At 39.8% G+C, this 21,932-nt stretch overlaps 3 protein-coding genes across 3 annotated transcripts in view; 2 read left to right on the forward strand and 1 right to left on the reverse strand.

Annotated features, from left to right (window-relative positions):
- Window positions 1-236: 236 nt before the first annotated feature.
- LOC128737572 (uncharacterized) lies at window positions 237-10,147 on the reverse strand. Its single transcript, XM_053832244.1, has 4 exons — window positions 9,622-10,147; window positions 728-868; window positions 528-660; window positions 237-470 (listed from the first exon to the last, which is right to left on the reverse strand). The coding sequence occupies exons 1-4, from the start codon at window positions 9,755-9,757 to the stop codon at window positions 404-406; spliced, it is 477 nt and encodes a 158-aa protein (XP_053688219.1). The 5' UTR covers window positions 9,758-10,147; the 3' UTR covers window positions 237-403.
- A 10,655-nt stretch (window positions 10,148-20,802) lies between these two features.
- Window positions 20,803-21,932, forward strand: part of LOC128737806 (cytochrome b5 reductase 4) — an 86,267-nt gene continuing 85,137 nt past the window's right edge. The window contains exon 1 of the mRNA XM_053832543.1: window positions 20,803-20,883. The gene's annotated coding sequence lies outside the window, so the exon portion shown is untranslated. The remainder of the gene's footprint in view (window positions 20,884-21,932) is intronic.
- LOC128737810 (sentrin-specific protease 8) lies at window positions 21,088-21,921 on the forward strand. Its single transcript, XM_053832547.1, has one exon. The coding sequence runs from the start codon at window positions 21,088-21,090 to the stop codon at window positions 21,733-21,735; it is 648 nt and encodes a 215-aa protein (XP_053688522.1). The 3' UTR covers window positions 21,736-21,921.

A 21,932-nucleotide genomic window follows, 5' to 3' on the forward strand; every position in this document is an offset into this window, starting at 1 on the left:
ACGCACGGTACGATGTGTGGGTGACATTGCCAAGGTTTGTTTGTTAGCACTCCTGATTAGCATCCAAACAAATCGTTCTCCATGCATCACCTTCGAAACGAGAAAAGATCTCCGATAGTGGGAGATGCTAGCCGTTGCATACTCTTCTTCATCAAAGTGACAACAGGTAAGCTTCAAGTAGTAACGGGTAACTGGACTCAAATTACTTAACGAAAAACAACGGTTTTTGAATTAATTAGTATTTAATAGCCATATTCAGTCCCATAAATTTTATCATGCATATAAATTTTAGAAGAATAATTTTTAATCACTAATAAAAACACAGATAAGTATGATTTATATCTACAAGAACAATTGGTTGTCACTACAAAATTCAATATGTCCAATGGATGGTCCAACGAATTTACTTCTTGGATCCGGAAGGTGCCTCGGAGGTGTTTTTCTCCGAAGCGGCGCATGCAACAGCGAATCTGTAAATTAATGTAAATGTAAGTTTTAACGCTTCCCCCGCGTGGGCGACTACTTACGGCTGCTGCATGCTAAAGTACTGCAGATCGGAACCGTTGTTCTTCTTGAAGTTATGCGGCGAATAGCGATTGTACAGACCCCAGATGCTGTTCATGAATTTATCGCTATACTTGACCGGTGATAGGTCCAACGCTGAAAGAAAAGATTGGAAGGTAAACTATTAAGGATCAGTTTGAATTCGCTGAAGTTTGCAACTCACTTTGGTTGTTCATATAGCGAGGTGTTTCCTGTTTCTCCATACTGAGGCGTGCCACCGTGAGGTCTTTCTCGTTTTTTGGTTTGCGCAGTTTGTGCACTGCGAAGGCTGCTTGCGGGAGACTGGCCATTTGGAAGTAGTTAACTGTAAAGTGAAACATTAAAAAACAATTATTCACAAAAATGAATAAAAAATACTCTGGCCCTAATGGCCCTAAACCATTGACTTTAGAAATCATTTAAATAAAAATGAAAAAAAATCTCAAGAAACCCTTATCAGCTTCTTTACACTAAATTTATGTATGTTTAACAATTCATAATAGTAACCGAATTAAAGTTCTTGTAAATTGTGGAAAACAATTTCGTGGAATCAATAAGTGTTCAATAAAAACATTAAATACCGCAAGCGCGAATAATTCTGCGGATGGTTCATAATTATAAGCACCTCACATTTCAGCCAAAATCTCTAAATTCATACAATTGTTTATCTTAATTAACACATCTAGGAAAATATACGTATACGTAGTTTATTAATTGTATAAAGTTACAATTCTTAATTTAAAAAAACGGCTGTGCAGAATAGGGCGAGCTTACGGTAACGCTGTTAAAAAATGCATGCCGCTTCACTCTATGCTGTAGGCAAGCTAGCAAAAAAAGCACATGTTGCTTGGCAACTAAAATATTAACTGTAGCTGTAAAAAAATTAGAGATAAGACCGTACAGTAGCGTGGGTATTTGCTGCTTAGCATTCGTCAAATAGTATTTGGTCCCTAATATTTTAGTGTGCTGGTTATCTATCATGTGCGATCAATAAAAGTGAACTGAGACTAATTTAAACTACCTCTTTCGTGTGAGGAAGAAAAAATGTCGACACCTTTTGCAATTCCCGTCATTCTTAAAATGAAAGTAACTCACGCAACACATGGTTAATATTCTCCAGGGGAAAACCTGGTATGACCAGTAGAAATTTTTGCAGAATGACGCTTGTCGTGCCGTCCTTTAAACAAATTTGATTTCAATGACATCCATCCAAGAAATGATGAAAATTCAAGTGGCTTTCCTTACTACGACGGGAATTAGCCCTAATTAGTAAATACTGATGCAATATTGACTTGTTCAGTTTAAACAGCCGAAAAACAGACTTCACGATAAGCGAATAATCAAAAGTGAATAATGAGAAAGAAGTAAGTAATAAGAAACACGCAATGAGAAGTGAGTAGTGAGTAATGAGAATTGAGAAATGGGCAGTGAGAAAAGAGTAATGAAAAGAGAATATTAAGAAGAGAACCATGGATAGAGTATAGTGAGATGGGAAAAATGAGTATTGAGAAATGAGTGGTGAGAAGTACATAATAAAGACGCTCGTGTCGCTTTTTACTCGAAGAATTCGTTCCGCATAAATTCTGGAATTCGCGTAAAAAATCGCGTAAATCCCGAAATTCATCGCCGAGCGAGTCTCATCCATCGCACTTCATCAGAACCTGGTCGTACAGCTTGCGAGTCTAGATTTTGGCCATTGTTTGTTGTTTTAGGCTTCGATTGGGTTGTCTAACAAGGTCGGCAACACAAGTTTAACCAGCTCCTGCTTTATTTGGCGTCCCTAAGAGCTAGCTCCCTTGGCGAGGCCAGTCTGGACAACCGCACGTTACGGCACTGGGAGTGTGTAGAATCACAGTAGTTATTTATTGTGAGGATCGGTTCAATTCTTTACATTATGAAGTCACTGGAACAACCGTGTCGTGAATTGATGCTACATGCTCACAATAAAAATCCCAAACAATCCACTCGTGAGTCTTCTGAATTGTTGAATTATCACAAATTCAAGGTTTGTAATATTTTGAAATGATTTGGAGAACATCTGACCATCGGAAATGCAGAAAATTTCGAAGTGAAAGAAAAGTAAATGTTGATCCATACACCGTGTGGAAAAAGCTTTTCAAATCGGAAATTTAGAACCATAAATACATTTTCCAAAACAAAAACTTTCAATTTGGATAAGAAACTATTCTTATCTTTCAAAAAATCAATGATAACTAGGCCTAATGGCACCAGAAACGTAACCGGAGACCAAACCGATGAACCGGATTATCAGGACACATAAAGTCTGATCCTCTTAATATCCAAAATCCAAATGAGCTTTCGATAAAATCGTAGATTTTCGAGGGAATTCTTGCCAGTATGCTGATCTTGACCATCTGTAAGCATTACAAGTACTCTTTCATATACCCAATATTTTGTTTGAAGTTGGAAGCAATTGAATTGACTGATATACTTTTCAAGAAAGTTAACCCGTTTCCACGTTACCACCGAATTACCAACCGGCTGTTGTGGCACCTTTCTAAATTAGTTTTATCCTTTGTGTGCCTTAGAATGCTAGGTGATACCAGCTTTGCAGTAGCAAAAATAAATTCAGATTCCGGAAATAGTTAAGCACCCTCTTTTGCTCCTTTTCGGTACAGTAAGAGGTATAGAAATTCCTTGCAGAAATTAGGAAATTTCAATTCGTTGTTCAATTGTCCGATCCGGCAGAACAAAGGGATGAAATCAGAGATCTCCACTGTTGACGGTTACCCGCCATGGGTTTTACCTGTCGCCAGGACAGATTCTCGTCTACAGCCTAGATGTCGTTGGCTAAGCTCCGTCGCCATGAGCCTCTGGGTCTGCCTCTTCTAGGCTGTCCTTGTGGATTCCAGTCGTGTGCTTCTCTGCAGACCTCGTTCGCTCCTTTCCTCAAGGTGTGTCTAATCCACTTCCACCTAGGTTTACGAATTTCTGTGGCTATCGGCCGTTGATGACACCGACGATGGAGTTCCTCATTGGATATCCAGTTATCAGGCCACCAGGCACGAATGATGTATCGCAGGCACCGGTTAATGAATATCTGCAGTTTTTGTGTTGTCTCCGCTGAGACGCACTACGTTTCGCAGGCATACAGCAGTACGGATTTTACGTTTGAATTAAAGATTCGGGTTTTCGTACGTAGAGTGATCTGGTTTGAGCGCCAAATGTTTCGCAGACCTGCAAAGGCACCCCTGGCCTTCCTGATCCGTGTGGCTATATCAGTCTTGGTACCACCATCGGGCGTTGTTTGGCTACCAAGATATTGAAAGCTGTCTGCCTGCTCAACTTGTTGTCCCGCTACTGTGAAGTTGGTGGAATTGTCAGTGTTCACTACCATAGACTTAGTTTTCGCTACATTGACTGTGAGACCTGCTGCCTGGGAGCTCTCGGAGAGGTCATCTAACTTGCTCTGCATGTCGTTTCGGCGTTGTGCGAGCAAGACAATGTCGTCGGCTAGGTCGAGGTCATTTAGCTGCTCCATCGTTAGAGGATTCAGAGGCAATCCTCGATTTGGTCTACTGTCAATTGCTCCAACTAATATCTCATCCATAACGATGAGAAACAGAAGCGGTGTCTCACGCCAGCAGTAACCCTTATGGGGTCGGACAAGACGCCGTCGTGCAAAACCTTGCACGAGAACGCCTCGTACTGAGCCTCGATGAGATGGACTAGCTTATCTGGAACTCCTCTACGCTTAAGTGCGCCCCAGATGTTTTCGTGATTGAGTCGGTCGAACGCCTTTTCGAAGTCAACCAACACCAGCAGAAGAGAGTCCTGGAATTCGTTGATCTGCTCCAATATAATGCGGAGCGTTTTAATATGATCTACACATGATCGACCAGGATGGAATTCAGCTGGCTGCCGCCGGAGAGTAGCGTCGATCTTCTCCTGGATCCGGTTGAGGATTACCTTACAGAATACTTTGAGAATAATACAGAGCAACGTGAAGCCACGCCAGTTACCGCATTCCGTTAGGTCTCCTTTCTTAGGAACTTTGACCAATATGCGCTGCATCCAGTCTACCAAAAAAGTTACAGTTACCCATACAGAGTAGGGTGGGGCATAAGTGCGATGTTTGACGTTGTCATCAATTTTCGTGATATATGAAGAAGGACAACAACAAAATGTATTTTATAGTGATGCAGTAACTTAATGTCTTCACATTCAACCATAAATCCTCTGGAATAATAGTGTTATGCAAAATAAATGTCTAATTCTTCTAATCAGGTGCCGGTTCGCACTTTTACCCCACTAGCAGGGCAAAAGTGCGAAGCTCAAATCCATGAAATTAGCACAGCAGTAGCTAACAATACCATATTATCTTCAATCTGCGGTATGTTTCGGTAAGAAATATTCTCAATTTGCACCTTTCCTATTTTGCGCTGGTGCATTGCAGCCTCCGTCAGATCGAAACTTTTCCAAACGTTTGGTTTTTGTTTCATCAGCAGAACATTGGAAAACATTGTTTTCCTTCAGCCAACATCTGTAGAGCACACAGTTTTCGGCAGATCGTCCATTTCTAGTATCTGTAATATAGCGCCTAAAGCTGTATATAATTTGCCATACATTTTTGCCTCGCCCATGAATCGCACTTTTGCCCCGTCTGTGAATCGCACTTTTACCCCGCTAGGTGCTTGACGGGGTTTGATTAAATTATGGAAAAGCGAAATATATTCTGTAAATTCCTTTCCCCGTATTTTCACGTATTTTAAAACAGCTATGTTAGTGATGTAAAACGCTGCTACAAATTTTCAACAAGTAATATCCTCCTGTTGATATCGTATTTGCCGTATAACGAAAAATTACATCATCAATACCGCCCTAAAATAACATTTGCTCATAACTCTGCAACTATGTTTCGTAAGCAACCAAAGTTTACGTTATATTCACTGCCGTTAACCGCATAACAGTCCTATTTATATAGGAAACTCCATAGAAAATGGAACTGATATGCGATTCACGGCAGTTCAAGCAGTCAAAGTAGTCACTCATCCTTGCCAATATAGTCAATGTACTCGGAATCTGCACCGATAAATCATTGAATCGCACTTTTACCCTCATCGCACTTTTACCCCTCCTTACTCTATACGTATTGGTTACTTAAGGGTGATTATCGCAAAGGCAAATGCAGTCCAGAATACAACAAACGCTTTGGACAATATCACATTTGATCTAGTGCTGGTCGCAGTTCTGAACCCATAAAGAAAAAAAACAATTTTACGTAGTGATTTTAACTAAAGCTCATTGTAGCAGTAGATATTTACCATTCAGTATTTTGGCAGCCAAACAAAAACGGATGACGATACCGAGACACGAAAAGAAGCATTCTCAGCGCTCAAACCCAAACACTCTGGCAAAACCGAATATTCAAATGCAAATTCATGCAAAGTAGGTACATTTCGGCATTCAAAGTCGAGAAGCTATCGGTTTTCATTGATTACTGTCTACGATTTCGTTCGGAAATTATGTCGACTAGAACTGGGAATACTGCATGCTTATTCCACAACATGAAAAATATGTAAAATAAAAGATTTCGAAATACTCTCAACTATAATAATTAACATTGTAACCTCACATAACTCCTGTCCATGATGAACTTCCGTGCAACGTGTATTAAGACCGTTTTCCATGCTAGTAAACGATTTTCACCGTACAAACTTCGGTTATTTTGAACCCGTAGACTGAACGCTAAGGTTATTATTTATTTATTTATTATTATTTATTATATATAATTCATCTGACCTTAAAATTGTCTACATGAATAAAATCTTATCCTAAATTAGCTCTACGCAATCTCTGTGCAAACAAGTGTGACGGTAAACCAAAGTCAAAAAGTTCCTCTACATTAGAAAAGGTCCTGATACATTCAGTTATCGGTTCGCTATATCCGAACGCCGTCCGATGAAATTGCGTTTGAACTAGTCCAGTTGATCGCAACGGTCGTTGTGATGCGCGAAAATTAATCATGGAAAGCAAGTTTGGAGAGTCGATTTCGCCATTGATAGTTTTTGCCACGAATATTGCTTGTTGCATCTTGCGTCGGTGTTCAAGGATGTCCAAGTCGAGTAAACGGCACCTATCTACGTAAGCAGGTAAGATATCCGGATGTTCCCAGGGCAAGTGTCGCAATGCTAGTCGGATAAATCTCCGTTGCACACGTTTAATCCGTAGATTCCATGTTAGCTGCTTAGGAAACCAAACAAGACTACAATTCTCCAGTAGTGGACGTACTAGGGCGCAGTACAATGATTTAAGACAGTGTGGATCCTTAAAGTTCCGACCAATTTTAAAGATGAAGCCAAGCTGTCGAGATGCTTTGGAGATAATTAACTCACGATGTAGATTAAACGTCAGTTTGGTGTCCAGCAAGACGCCGAGCTCACTAACTCGGTCCACTCTACGTAACTCAATACCATCGATAGTGTAACCAAAGGTGGTCGGTTTTTTGATGCGGTGAAAACTCATCACTTCACATTTAGCTATGCTTACAATGAGCCAGTTCCGTTTACACCAGTCAGTGAATAAATCAAACAAATACTAGGTTATTCACTAGTATTGAGAATCTGTTCGAGTTCGGCGAACCTTCGCACTTGTTTAAAAGTAAAGTTACTAGGTCCAGTTTATTTTGATTGTTAAGTTAGTTCTTTAAGACAAATTCTGTCAGATAATATAAAATAAATAAAGAAATAACTGCATGTTCAATTTATATCATCGATGCTACCAGCGGCACGAAATTATTCTAAAAGTAGGTACATGAATGTGTGTCGAATTTTATGGAAAACAGATCTTCTAAAGATGCATTTTCCAAGAGATGCTTTGTTAGTCACTGGACTACAGAAGGTAAATAGAACAAGAGGTAGAATGGTACCATTAATTTCAATGGTAATACATATTGATAACCGGCTTACATAGCACATGCCAGCATTCTATTTACCGAGTAAATCATCAAATTGCTTGCTAACGACTGTTTAAATTTAGCAACCGAAAATCTTAATTTGATAATGCAAACTAAATACACATGCAATATGTAGCTCCTGCTTCATCCAACATGGACATTCACTTATTTTCGGTTGTTTGCTTATCACGTTTATACTGCGTGAGCACGATGTCCTTCAAGCTCCTTCGCTGTCGGTCGAACCAATCAGTGTTTCGGAAAGATCAAAGATCAAATTCAAATTAAGGTTTTATTCTGGATACCGCTCGCTAAACTAAAACTAAAAATCAAGATATCAAAAATATACCGTATTTGATTTATTTTTAAATAATTTTTGAATAGAAATAATTTACAGCCTTTTAAAAGTTATTCTGAGAAAAACCAAATTTGTTCAACCGACTTCATAGAACAACTACTTTCATGTTTTCAAGTATATAAATTTAAAAAAAAATTGTCATAGTAATAATTTTTCTGAATGCAGCTTTTTTCGAGATATTTGAAGTAAAAGTTAAAGTAAAAGTAAAAGATTTATTTCAATTTTATATTTTAAATACATCTTTTTCATATATTATTCGACTTGCTCCAGGTTGTCCATAAAATGTCTAATAACTACATTGAATTTCCCACAACTCATATCCGATTCAACGTTTCGCTTTCGAGTTCAACATTGCAATATTAAAGACTGCATTCGAAAAAAAAACTGGACACATTCATTTGTTTCTAACTTTTTACAGCGTGAGTTAAACTAACTGAAATTTTGTCTGAAAATAGTTGAGAGTACGTTTTGTATATCGGTAGAGTTTCAACTCTGATATATTTAGAAGAGTAAAAATTGCGTACTCTCTTCGAAAATCCAAACGATTCTCATCGATGGAGCAGCAAACAGCTCGGAATCAAACGCTCAACTAAATCCCAGGTGATCAGAATGTTCAAGAAGCATCAAATAACCAAACAGAAGGAAGCTAGCGACAGGAAACGCAGCACCACAAACCCGAAGAATAACAGGATTGGATGAAGCAAAAAAGGTGAAACATTCGATTTGTTTTGTGCAAAAAAAACAATGATGCGTTCTGGACTATACGTGTACAAAGTTCGGAAGGCAACGATCCGGAGTGACAAACAGAACACGGTGGCCGAAAGTCGCGCAAGGAAACTGTACAGGAAGTGGCTAGCAAAACCGCTCTGCAATGTATAGAATGATGAAAGACAAACGCCGGGACATTAATACTAAGTTACAACCTACTACAGCAAGATTTTGATACATCCACAGATCACTTGCCAGACAACGAATTTGAAGGCCGGCATTTGTCTGGTGTTGACCTTGATGTAGGTTTCATCATTTGCCACAATGCAGAATGATTTTTGGTCACCGTGTTTTGTTTGTCATTTCGGTTCGTACACACATACGCTTGTATGTTCGATTCCGAGCTGTTTACCGTTCCATTGATGGGAGATATTTGGATTTTGGAAAAGAGTGCCCACATTTTTTGTGCAAATTTTCTTGTTCAAAACATTATTGTTTAAATTAAAAGTAATCTTCGTAAACTGTAGAAAGTGTGGAAAATTCAATTGGCCTTGCACGATCTTTTTGATTCGATTTTGCTCATATAACTATTAGGATGTACACCCTCGGCTGAGCAAAATTTGGAATAGTTACAGCAGAGGCACCTGTAGAGCTATTTATGATCATTATATGATCAATATAGTTATATTGCTTAATTAGGCATTGCTTTATTGTTTATACTTATGTTGCTTTTTGTAGGTATACACTAACTCCACAAGTTTTCCATGCAAAACTTTTTCAAATTATGTTTTGGTGAGGCAGTACAGTCAAAAGAGCAAAAACGCATTAAAACGAGTGTACCAAATCTGGCTGCAAAAAATCGTTACTGATGAGATCAAATTTCAAAAGCAGGTCATTTGTCTAAAGAGCTAGATAAAGATTTTGGTAATGAAAAGTTGTTCATTATTTTCCGATTAGGAAGCACGCTTCGATGAACATTCTTGTTCCTTGAACTTCTACGGAAACTTTCATTACTGTGTTTCATGTCATGTCATTCAAATACAGTGTCATTGACCAGCAGTGTTCCGCTGCAAAGTACCCCATCAATCGAGAAACTCACTTCCACTTTCGGGAGACAACAAGAGGCCTAGATCGCCGGAATTTTGCCGCCTGCGCTGGAACGGTTCCGCGTAAATCAGTTGTCGCTGTCCTGGCACGCCCGAGTAGATCACACTGCACTGTTCAATCTTCACCATTCAGTTCACCGGTCTACAAATGTCCGATATTTTGCTGTTTTTTGCTGCTGATGCTGTTGCTACTTTCGATTATTGACAAAATCACCCACAAAACAAAACAAAACCAATCACAGAACAAAGTCACTAAAGCTGGAAGTTTCTATTCCGTCTCGGAATGGCAATAAAGACCTATCCGTCTTCCGCAAAGAATTTGTTTTCAGATCACGAAATCACAGTTCAAAGCAAAAGGTCCACACTGATAATGAAGTCTTCTGTTGAAAATAAAGTCTTATCACACTACACTGCACACTCACATCTGCACCCGAGATGGAGCAAGATTGTTCGCATGGAAGCAGGAATCGCACACTGGTTATGGTTACTGTCTCGCTGTTTCAGTACGAACTGGAAGGCCGCTCGGGCATGGGTTCCGCTTATATGAGCTCGACCTTATCAACGCAGTTGTTGGAGTTCGTGCGACGATCGTCCGCTGATCATCGTCACTTTCATCGGGCCTACGTGACTACTAGTGATCCAGTCCAGTCGGATCGGTTGCACGAATACCGGTGGCCGGTATTGGTCTAGCTCTAGCACGGCACCCAAACCGAGAAACGGCTCCGTCGGTACGGATTGCATCATGATTCATGACATTGTAGTTCACAGTTGGATGTAGATGTGCTGTCTGTCTGCCGCACCAAATCGGCGGACTTCGGTATTCGTTATCAGTCATGGAGCTGACCGGTTGCTAGTGTCAGCAAGGATACCCTCGGGAAACACACAAATGAATGCGCCTATCAGTGGGAGATGACTTGTTTGTTGTACCAAACCGGTGACGTTCCGTGTAAATAAACCAAATTGTTTATTGTTCTACAATGTAATCCATTAGATGCATCGAGTGGCATGCTCTCGTTAGTAGTTTGTACCTTTGATAAAAGATGATCAAGGTTATGATCCTAAGTAAAATCCTCACTAATACCACAGACACAATGCAATGCGGGGAACAGAAAACCATCGTCATACTTTCATTTAAAGTGAATGAATCTCGTCACTTGCATATCTCTTGAGTCCATCTGGTCTCAATATTGCACTTTTCAAGACGCCTTGGGAGATCTTTCATTCTCATTTAACATCTCTTTTATATGTGTCCAAGGAGCATGGAACATAGCAAACATTGCTTTTACTCTGCTAAAAACATAAAAAATTCACTCAATTCGCATCAATCTCAGCAAGCCAATTACTTACTTGCAGTTTTTGTGGTTTTGTTAGTTTATTTGTACGAAGTTGATGTTTTGACATGAGAATAAAGCATATTGCCGGATACAGGTAATAGCAGCTAATGACGTCACCGGTTCCAGTCAATTATCTCACAAAGCGTTGGCTATGAAGTACTTTTCAAAGTACGTATCACTGCAAGTTCAATATCATCACGCATCACATCCGCCCAAGTAATACATTATTGAATGACAAAAACATTGTCATCAGCAAAGACGAACACAACCTATCTAAACCATTCATCTAGGTTAAGTACATCGTCTTCCCTGTTTAGTGTGCGTATTTCCAGCATTCGCGGTTAGTCCATTATTAGGCCAGCACTATTTTCTAAACCTTCTGCAAAGACTGATAGTGTTTTGTCTGATAGTAAATATACTTCTAGTGTCAGAGAATAAAAAGGGCATGTTCTGGTTCATTACCGATGAAAGCGTTGCAGCCACTTGAAATACTTCTTTGGGGCTTATCAGCTGTTGTTATCGCATGATAGTTGTAGGGAAATTTGCAAACTATCATGTCGTATTCTAACACTTTGTTGTTTGTTGGTAGCCACATGGCACTGCATGCAACTGACTCTGATCTTCAAACGAGAATTTTACATCAAAACGTTAAAAATATCAATAACAATACTTTACTTTCAGGAAGAATAGTAGCTTTTTAACTGCTGCGCGTGTTTTTTAGCATGGATTCTTCAACAGATTTTATATATTAATGTGACCTTAACCCTCATCCGGATTTACATTAGAATCAGCTTTCTACCGAAAGCTTTTTTTTTTTTTTTTTTTTTTTTTTTTTTGAGTGGTTTTAACCCGAAGGGTCATTCACCACGACTCTACCGAAAGCTGTTCTAACCACGGATCGACGGTTTATCCTGTACTCCCAAATGGTGAACCCGTAACTGACGAAGCCCGTACCCTCCGCTCCACAAAAACCGAGGACAACAAAAATTCAGCAATAGACAAAAAATTTATTTACTTCCACTGATAACCCATTGCTCGTGCCAAATCCTGAAAAATAAACTCTATCACATATTTCCTCTGTCAAAAAGTGAAACGGTAATCATCAAAAAAAAAACCTTGCGCTACTGAAACACCAAAACCAAACCGTCCAAATTAGTCTAATGCAGTAAGTTAGCAGAGAAAGCATATAGAAAGTCAAGGATTTACGTCAGCAGACGAGAATCGGTTTTCCGAGAGTCCAAGCAGCGTGCGGCATGTGCCGAACGGTTCCGCCACAGAAGAAAGTGTGAACTCAAGGTCAAACTAATTGCGGCCCGATAACCTTCATCGAGTTTCGTGGATTCGAACGAAGACTTTCGGTGCACTTATCAATTCGACTCGACGGTCTTCGGTCAACGGCATGTACGATTTCGGACTAACGCTTGCCACAATGCAGCTTGGGTTTAACCCAAGTGTGGTGCGATTGGTTTTTTTTGGTACTGCAATCAGTTTTATTATTTGGAGTCTTTACAATTAGCAGGCAATTGCCATTAAGAAACACAACTTTTCAATCTTATCGGGTACGCTATCATCGCTCTTTTGCAGGAAACATTGCGAATTTTTAAACTGTCGACTCAAAAACGGATCAGATATCAATTAAAAATTCTGAAGAAGAAGGAAGGCAACATAGCTCTAGCCATCCCAAGCCCCTACCTAGCGCCTCCACGTGGCTATACTCAACGCCTGGCTACAGATTTTCCACTGAGCTCTTGTAGAGTTTTCGGAACTGGGGGATAACAAACCACTAACACAACCGAAAATTAGCGATATTTCTAATAATCGATTCTTGATTCCTAGGGCCCACGCCAAATCGGTACGTTTGCGCTTCAATGTGCAAATTTGACAGATGATCTGTCAGATTGTACGGAAGAACAATCAAATTTACGCAACGCAAACGGGCCGCAAAGTCCCAAAAACTGTACACTCAGATGCTGACGAAGCCTCATTGTCTCATCATGGATGATGAGACTGACGTCAAGGCGGCACTTTCGTACCCTAGGACGTGAGCCCCTCCAACGCACCGAAACTAAGACCAATCGAAAAATACTGGGCTATTATGAAGCAGGCACTACGGAAGCATTCCAAGGAGGTCATTCTATACTCACAGTCACCTCACCTCACCTCACCTTACTTCTCTCACGCGCCCTATTCTCACAGTCACCTCACCTCACTTAACGGCTCCCCGTTTGTTTTGTACAGTCACCCAGGTGAGCGGAGTCACCCAGGTGACTGTGAGGATCGTAAATTGTCACCTCACCTAAAAAATTTAGGTGAGGTGACTGTGAGAATAGGGCCCCAAATCTGAGGAAAACATGAAGAAAAAGTGAGTTTCCGTACAGTAGAAGCTGCAGCGAGATGTTGTCCAGAACCTTGTAACCCGAGGGGGTTCCAGCGAGCCCAGGAGACCGACCAATGAAAAGATCACCAACCGTCTCCGATATCAAACGATTGGCTTATGCGCCACCTCAAAGTGAGGACCAATCGTCACGTTAATTGCCCAGCTTGAGACTCTAACGGAGTTAGGTCAAAATGTTTCTTCTCGTAAAGGTTCACAGTACGGTTGGCTTTCCTCTAAAATCTCCCGGACAAGTCTTATTTGCGAATTCCACGAATGATCATTATCGACAACTTCACCCCAAAACCGCTTGTCAAGATCCCAACTTCTTACATGAAAAAGTTTCTCATCACAGGCAAGTTTCCTCCACTCGACACCAGAGGACCTGACCGCATGGGAAATTTCAAATAGCGAAAGTTGACAACTTTCTTCACCGCGAAGTCTAACCTTCGAACCGCGACAACATACTCGCTCTGAGACACAAGATTCCCAAGAACGTTTCAACATAGGCTGGCTATACAGGTGGGCATAAACTAGCAAAATTCTAATTGTCAACCAAAAAGGAACTAATTTACAAGGTTTCATTTTATTCATTTTTGCGCGCTACATCGTTTTCAATATTCTCCTGTCTGTCTCCCTACCTGACTGTGTGCGTGTTCTCTTGCTACTTTGCTTGGATTGTTCTGTATGGATACCTACGTTCTTACAATTCACTTAATCGGCTTCATTCATAGTCGGCAGATCTCATGTGCACATGGATATATGGAAACTGTACTTACAGTTGGCTGCCGGGGACTTACGGCGACAACTCGTTTAGCTCTCTATTGTTCTGGGATGCTGGTATCCGGACTCGAAGTGTCGGTTACTGACGACAGCGGCTGGCAACGGAGTCGATGCGGTTAGCGGATGTGGTGGTGGAGACGATAAAGGCGTTCCTGACGAGGGCAACGGTCACAACGTCCATCCACCTATCAGCGTGAATTATCCGCCGACTTCACGTGCTGTCCGGCGGCGAACTCTCGACGAACTATATGGCTGATTCACGATGAACCGGTCACGATGTTGACGGCGTGACTTCTTCTGGCCACTTGGATGGCTGGCCAGGTATCTGGACCCACAGAATTTGACGGCGGTGGTTTCCTAACCGTCGATAGCGTGATTCCTGCCCCTATTAATAATTAAGCGATTGGTAACTGTTGCGGCACCACTGGCAACCCTACCGCAGGTGAGAAACGCTCCTCAACAGTGAACGAAAACTGTCATCGTTACGATCTGTCATCGTGACGAATTGTCATCGACAGAAGTGAAAACGGAAGGAGAAAAACCAAACAAAAAGCTAATTGAAGCCAAGTGGTAGTGTAAGAGTTTTTTTTATGATTAAATTGAAGTAATTAAAGAGAATATGTGCTTTAAAAGAGATAAATTAACTTAAACTTAACTAGTAATATTGTAAATTCGTATAAAGAATGATTTTAGGAGTTGAGAGATAGTCAAATGAGGTTGAAAATTTCGGATGAAGTAACTAGCGTGAACTACTCATGTGGGTATAGAGTTATTGTTACAAAAAATGAAGTTAACTAAAATAAATGATTACAGTTTTTAGCTGTCTATGATCGAGAATCAAACTGCTCAAAAAATTAGTTCCGGAAACGTCCGAACAGGGAATACGCACTTGCACACAGATTTTATTATCTTTCTTCGAGCTTTCTAACTGCGCAAACTCGGAAGGCGGCAAACCACTACTAACTAGCTAAATTTCTGTTAACTATGCACTGAAATGGTCAAAAAGAAACTTAGACTCGACACGTGTATATTAATAAAAAGAAACTAATACCTTTTCGCAACGCGAGCAAAAAAACTTCCGACGCGTTCAACGGATCTGGGTCGAATGGACGAGTGACTTGGAATGCCCTCAGATCGGAGTTCAAAGCAAGTCAACGACATTGAACATTACGGCCGAACGAAGCGGAAACCGTAGCTCTAGCAAATTTCAACCGAAGCTATCTTAAACGATCATTAGACGAACTCGGCTCGCTTGCCCGATCCTTCCTTGCATCTAGCTTTCCCGTTCTTATCCCCGATTCGAAGTTCGCATTCTAACCGAACCCAGTACTGTCTAGCATTAGAGACTTCTCCAATCTCTTTTCTAGCGATATCCTCTCAAATTTGAATCATTAGATGAGTACACCAGATATTATATCCATCGGGCGTTTTATCTTCACAGTAAATTCTAACCCATCGTGGTTTTATGAAAAGTTCTATGTAAGCGATATCAAACCTTAATAATCTAATATTTTATCGCAAACTAGGCAATCGTTACAACCTTATGAGTACAGTTAAGCGTAAAGTGCGAGCATACGGTTATGGTATTGAAGTTGAATGAAATAAATATGCCAAAAGCGTACTAATGGGTTATAACGGGTGACAACTAAAATTTTGGAATTTTTTCGAGGCCCCTATAGTCAACAACAAACGAGCTCAGAGAGAAATTAGAGTATGTATGTGTTAGCTCTCTTTCTCTCCTCTTTTTGCTAATATTTTTTTGTTTTGTTTATGCTTGCCCAGTTTTGTTAAAATGGCGTCGAAACAAGAAGCGTTTTGGGAGCGCGTTGTACATTTCTATGAACTGCATCAGAAATCTCGGCAAAAAGTATTTGGTACAACATTTAAAAAGCAAATATGTTGCGGCTTCGACAGTTTACTATATCCTCAGATGCCCAACAACTATTCGCAAGCAAGGTAGTGGAAGACCAGCCGAAATTATGGACGCAGAAGAACACCGTTCTCTTTCTCAAGCCTCAAGCCCTCTGGTTTGGCTATCAATTAAGATGCACCAGACAAATGTTTGAAGAAAATTTTGATCCCGTTTCTTCGAAAACATGCAGATGGACAATACGTCTTTTGGCCGGATACAGCATCATCGCATTACGCCAAAAAACACAATCGTTCCTGAATACCCATTCGATTCCATTTTTACCCAAAAACCACGACCCGAAAAATCTGTCTCAGTACGCCCCATTGAAGATTTCTTTGAGTTTTTGAGTTCCTTGGTGTACAAAAATAACTGGAGAACCACGAATTGCAAACAGTTGATTGGTAGAATCAAGAGATGCATTCGCAAAATTGACATGACGACCGTACAACGCTCCTGTTTCGACATCAAACGGAAGCTTCGCAGAACAGCCGATTATGAACCGTATACAAATGTACAATAATTTTGTTTTCAACAATGGACAATGTATCTTTAATTTCAGTAAATCAGATTTTCTTCAAGTATCTTATTTTGACAGCTTGAGAAAAAAATTCCAAAATTTTAGCTGTTACCCGTTATTTTATTGTCTGCAAGTTTGAAAAGGATACACTAAAAAAATCGACACGTCGCATCCACATGAAAAATCATGTAAACTTTCGTACAGCAACTTACGTGAACTTCATGCACTAGTTAATGGGAAAATTGATAAAATTTACCGGGATCGCACATAAACTGGTTAGTATGAGTGCGAGTTACCAACAATTCACGTGAATGTTACATGAAAAGTATGATGAATGAGAATTACCTATGTTTTCACGTAAACTTGACGTGCTGATTTTTTTGAGTGTAGCTCAATTAGGTAATTGTCTACAGCGATTCTTCCGTGGTGAAATTTAATGTGGGACACCTTTTAATGAATTTTGTCAGCCTATTCAAAGATGGATTACCGACAGATCCAGAGTTAGTGCGTCTCCTGTAGATCTCTAGAAAAAGAAGAAAAAAGGAAAAATGTGACAGTAACGTAGCAGAAAGGAAGGAAAAACAGAATATAAGAAGTAAAAAGCGGAAGAACAGTTAACGGGAAAGAAAAAAGGGAAAACGAAACAAAAAACAAGGAGCTTAGGCAGAAAAAGATGAAGAATTGAAGAGAAAAGAAAAAAATAAAAGAAAAGAGAGAACTACAATAGGGGTCAGTCCCGGCGTAGTGGTCAGCATTCACGCCTCTCAGGCCGAGGACCCGGGTTCAAATCCCAACCCCACAGAAGTCACGAATGACATAAGCTGTTAAAATGACTATAATCTAACAAAAAAAAGAACTACAATACTGTAACTGTAAAGAAAACTAGAAAGAAAATGAGGATTGAGGGTCAACTTTACAGAAAAATGGAAAAACGAGACAAACATGCAAAAATGTAGGATACTGAAGAAGGAAAACAAAAACAGAAAATATGGTAGCAGCGGAATGCAGAAACGAGAACTGAAAAAGAAAAAAAACGGGATGGAAAACCAAATAAAATGGAGTAAAAAATTAACATAGAAAACAAAAGGGATAAAACGGAAATGAAAAACAGGGCGTTTTTGTCACGTCCAGAAGGAAAAGTAGGACATAATAAGAGGAAGAATGGAATACTAGACAGAAAAAGCGAACGAAAAACGGGATAGAAAAGGAGTTGAAAAGCGAGAAAAGAAGAAGATCGGGACCGAAAAAAGTCTAAAAGGAGTAGAAAATGACAAAGAACAAGACAAAATAAGAAAAGGTTCTGAAAACGGGGGAAAACGAAAGAAGAAAAAAAAGATGGAAAAGAGAAAATTTAAGTCTCAAGAAAAGGGCGAAAAACGGGACAGAAAAAGAAGAGTAAATGAACAAAGCAAGAGGAATCTGCGGGTATAAAAAAGGGAAATAGAAAAGAAAAAAAGAGATACAAAAGGTAATACGGAATAAGAAACATGAAAACCAAAAGAGAAAATTTATTTATTTATTTGCAGTCAATCGTGTGTAGATCAGAATACAATATGTAAGCCTAAGCTTATCCTAATGTTATAAAGGAGAGATGAGATACAAAAAAGTCGATAGAAAAGAGGAAAAGGAGATAGAGACATACGGGAAATAGAGGTCATACCGGATAAAATAGGAGAAAAATGGGACAAAAAATAAAAAAAAGGGAAAAAAGACTAAACAAAGTGAAACGGACGAGAAAAAGACGATGAACGGGATGTAAAAAGGAAAACCGAAGAGGAAAGACAAAAAGTGCAGCTAAAAACGGAATGAAAAGACGGAAAATCATGGCATACAAAAGAGCTGGAAATTAAATAAAAAGAAAACTTATCCAATTTAATTCTACTATGTATATTTTATTCTTGACAGATACGTAGGCGTAGGCAAAATGCCTACAACTTGCAGGCTTCCTCAGTGTCTGTTTTCGAAAACAGGCCTGCAAGTTGTAGGCGAAATACGTATCTGTCAAGAATAAAATATACATAGTAGAATTAAATTGGATAAGTTTTCTTTCTATTTAATTTCCAGGTTTCGTATTCTACTAAGACGTTCCAAAGTCTTCAAATAAAAAAGAGGAAAATGGCACAGACGAAGACAAAAATCGAGACAAAAAGTTTATTTCTAAGAAAAATACAAAAATTTCAAACTGCAAAAAGGTCAAAACAGGAAGAGAAAACATTGAAAGCAGAAAAGAAAACAAAAAATAAGAAGAAAGCATTAGAAAAAACACTTATAATAAACAAATGGAGCAAAAAATGAAGAAAAACAGAACAATGAAACAGAAATCACGGGACAGAAAAATAAGATAACGAGAGAAAAAGGCAAAAAACTGATGAAAAACGAGAGAAAAAATCAAAAACCGTTACAGAAAAGGAGAAAAAACGGAACAAAAGTGGAATAATAAGGCTGGAAAAGGGAAAAAGCAAAACAGTAAATACCTCTTTACTGTCGTGTGAGAGAAGACAAAAAATGTCAAATATATTTTCAAGTAAAACTTTGTGTCTAAGTTCGTGTCCATGTCCGGTTTGAAGTGAACTTTCAAGTTCTCGTTATTGGAAATGCAAGTCTAATTTAATGTCTAGTGTCAAGTGTCAAGTTGAGTGTCCGATTTTAAGCCCAATTTAAAGCCTAATTTAATTTCAATTTCAGATTCACTTTTAAGTCACATTGAAACTCTGATTTTACTCTGAAATCCGATTTCAAGTACAATTCGAATTCTGATTTCAAGCCTTATTTCAAATGTAATTACAGGTCTCATCTCAAGTGCAATTCAAATCCAATTTCATGTACAATTTTCAATTTTAATTTTAAGTTCAAATGCGATCTTAATTTCAAATTCAATTTTAAACAAAATTTCAACCCTAATTTCAAATTCAGTTCCAAGTCTAATTCAATTTCAATTTCAAACAAAAATTTTAAATTCTGTTTTAAGTCCGATTTCATGTCTAATTCAAATAAATTTCCAGTCCAAATTACTCCAGACGTAACTTTAATTTCAATTCTAATTCTAAGTCCAATTTCCAGATCAATTCAAAGCCTCAGCTGCACTTCCAAGCCACAAGCCCAAATTAGTCCAAATTAAAGTCTAATTAAAGTCCCTGTGTCGAGTCCGATTTCAAATCCAATGTGAACTCTAATTGTTAGTACAGGTCCAGTTCTTATTTCTAGTCGAATTTTAATTTTCAATTTAAATCCAGTTGCTCCCGAAAGTCCGGAGTTTTCAACCTAATTGGCTGGTATTTTTGTTATAAGTATTAATAGATTCGTCATCCTACGATTACTCCGATTTTCTAGGCCAAACGGTCTTTTGAAAGGTCAGGTGCCCCACCTTTCGTTTGTGTCTGGGCACGCTAGTGGTCATCTCCAAATCAGGCCTGAAACCCAGTCAAACACCAGTTAACCACCAGTTAATCGACAGTCAACCACAAAGATCAGCTGCTTGTCGGCCAGTCAAACGCTAGTTATTCAGACATCCGCTAATCAACTAACAGTTAGCTGCTGGTTAGCGGCCAGTCTGTCTCAACTCAGTCGAGAATCAGCTACCAGCCTAGTCGACCGTCGGTCAGAAAGTCCAGTATTTGAGCTTCTTTCCTTTTGATCGATGGACTTCGCAGGCATCCGCTAAAAAACAGGACAATTGCGGAGCTCTCCCAGTCGAGATTGGAACATACGACGACTAGTTTGTCAAGCTAGTGTTGTACTTCGAGGTCAACTGGGTAGCACTAGTAAGCCTGTCAGCAGCTAATCAGCCCCCAAAAAGCGAATCACCCGCCATTCAGTCAGTCAGGATGTCATCCGAAATAACTGATTCCTACCAGGCAGACGGCCGCTAGTCAGCCGCCAGTTAGCCAGTCCACCACCAACTATAGTTATATTTTAAAAATTTTCAGATTATCGTTGAAATTCATCAGAAGTGTGAAGCTTCCCGTCCAGAGTTAAATTTATAATCTGCAAGCATCGGTTGAGTGACCCACAATGAGTACCGAAATCGAACTCCTCCACGTGCTCTTCTCTTTCTCTTTTTTATGCAAAAACCAATGCAACATTTCATGCGCTACATTACATGGCAGTGCGCATCGGTTCGACTGACAGACATCGTGCGTCGTGATTCGGTGTGTGTTTAATTTTTCCCAAACTTTAAAACGATATAACGAAATGTTAAGTGCGTAATATTACAACCTATGAAATGAAACCAGTGAGTGAGTGAGTGTTTTGTTCAGCAACGCTTTTAAATCCCGAATTCGTGATTAACTGTGCGTGATTTTTCATCGGGCATCTCAAGTCAAATCAGACAAGTCGGTGAGTGTTGTTTTCGTTTGTTTGCCTTGTTTCATGCACGCATACTATAGAGATCAATCATGTTGCTGTGCAACACTTTTCGCTTGCGAACAACAAACAAAAATCAGTGGTGGTTTGTTTACATCCATTGAGGGCTGTCAAAATTGTATTGTTTTATAACTGATTGCAAGCGGTTAGTGAAGATTGGTTTTCATCGGCCCCAGAATGTCCTTTAGAGGCGACGAAGTGGTTCTCAGCTTTCACGAGTCTTGCCTACGAATGTCCGACATCGAATTGTTGAAGGGCCCGTACTGGCTGAACGACCAAATAATTTCTTTTTACTTCGAGTACCTGGAACAGCAGATTTTTAAGGACGAAGAAGACGTACTGTTCGTCAGTCCGGAGGTAACGCAATGCATTCGGATGGTCTCTGAAGCGGAAATAGGAGTCTTTCTGGAGCCGCTGAAGGCACAGCGGCGATCGTTTATTTTCTTTGCCTTGAACGACAACCAAGCAGCAGATCGGGCAGGCGGTTCCCATTGGAGTTTGCTGGTGTTTTCAAGGCTCGAGAGGGCCTTCTACCATTTCGATTCTTCGCACAACAGTAACACGAGTGTTTGTCGGCAGTTTGTTGGAGTGTTGAAACGAGCGCTGAATTGTTCGGATGCCCAACTGCGAACCGGTGACTGCCTGCAGCAAAGCAACGGATACGACTGTGGCGTTCATGTTCTGTGCACGGTGGATAAAGTGGCGCAGCAAATTCGGCGGACCGGAAGGATCGAGGGAGTGAAGAGCGCTAGATATGACGTAATCTGCGGAAAGCGGGATGAGGTTTTGAACATCATCGCCGGGCTTGGCGGGAGAATCAATTAGGTGGCAAGGGAGGTCAAGCCGGAGAGCGAAAACTGTTGTTAATATTGTCACCGGAAGATCGTTGTTCTAGTTCGGGACGGCACCGCAAACCGTTGCTTGCAGCCAACGAGCTTTCTCGAAGTGCTGAGTTTTATACGATATATTTTCTTCACGATTTAGATTGTAGTAATTTATTCGTTTACTATACGAACGCAAGC

Source organism: Sabethes cyaneus, chromosome 2 (genome assembly GCF_943734655.1).
Source record: "Sabethes cyaneus chromosome 2, idSabCyanKW18_F2, whole genome shotgun sequence".
Classification (NCBI taxonomy): Eukaryota; Metazoa; Arthropoda; class Insecta; order Diptera; family Culicidae; genus Sabethes; species Sabethes cyaneus.

What these genes read in the sequence shown, in the direction of transcription:
- LOC128737572 (XM_053832244.1), bottom strand. Translation starts at nt 9,757, where the DNA reads ATGGTGAAGATTGAACAGTGCAGTGTGATCTACTCGGGCGTGCCAGGA. An exon ending in TCGCTATATGAACAACCAAA is followed by an intron (nt 661 to 727) that starts GTGAGTTGCAAA and finishes CTTTTCTTTCAG; the next exon opens with CGTTGGACCTATCACCGGTC. An exon ending in TACTTTAGCATGCAGCAGCC is followed by an intron (nt 471 to 527) that starts GTAAGTAGTCGC and finishes ATTAATTTACAG; the next exon opens with ATTCGCTGTTGCATGCGCCG.
- LOC128737810 (XM_053832547.1), top strand. Translation starts at nt 21,088, where the DNA reads ATGTCCTTTAGAGGCGACGAAGTGGTTCTCAGCTTTCACGAGTCTTGC.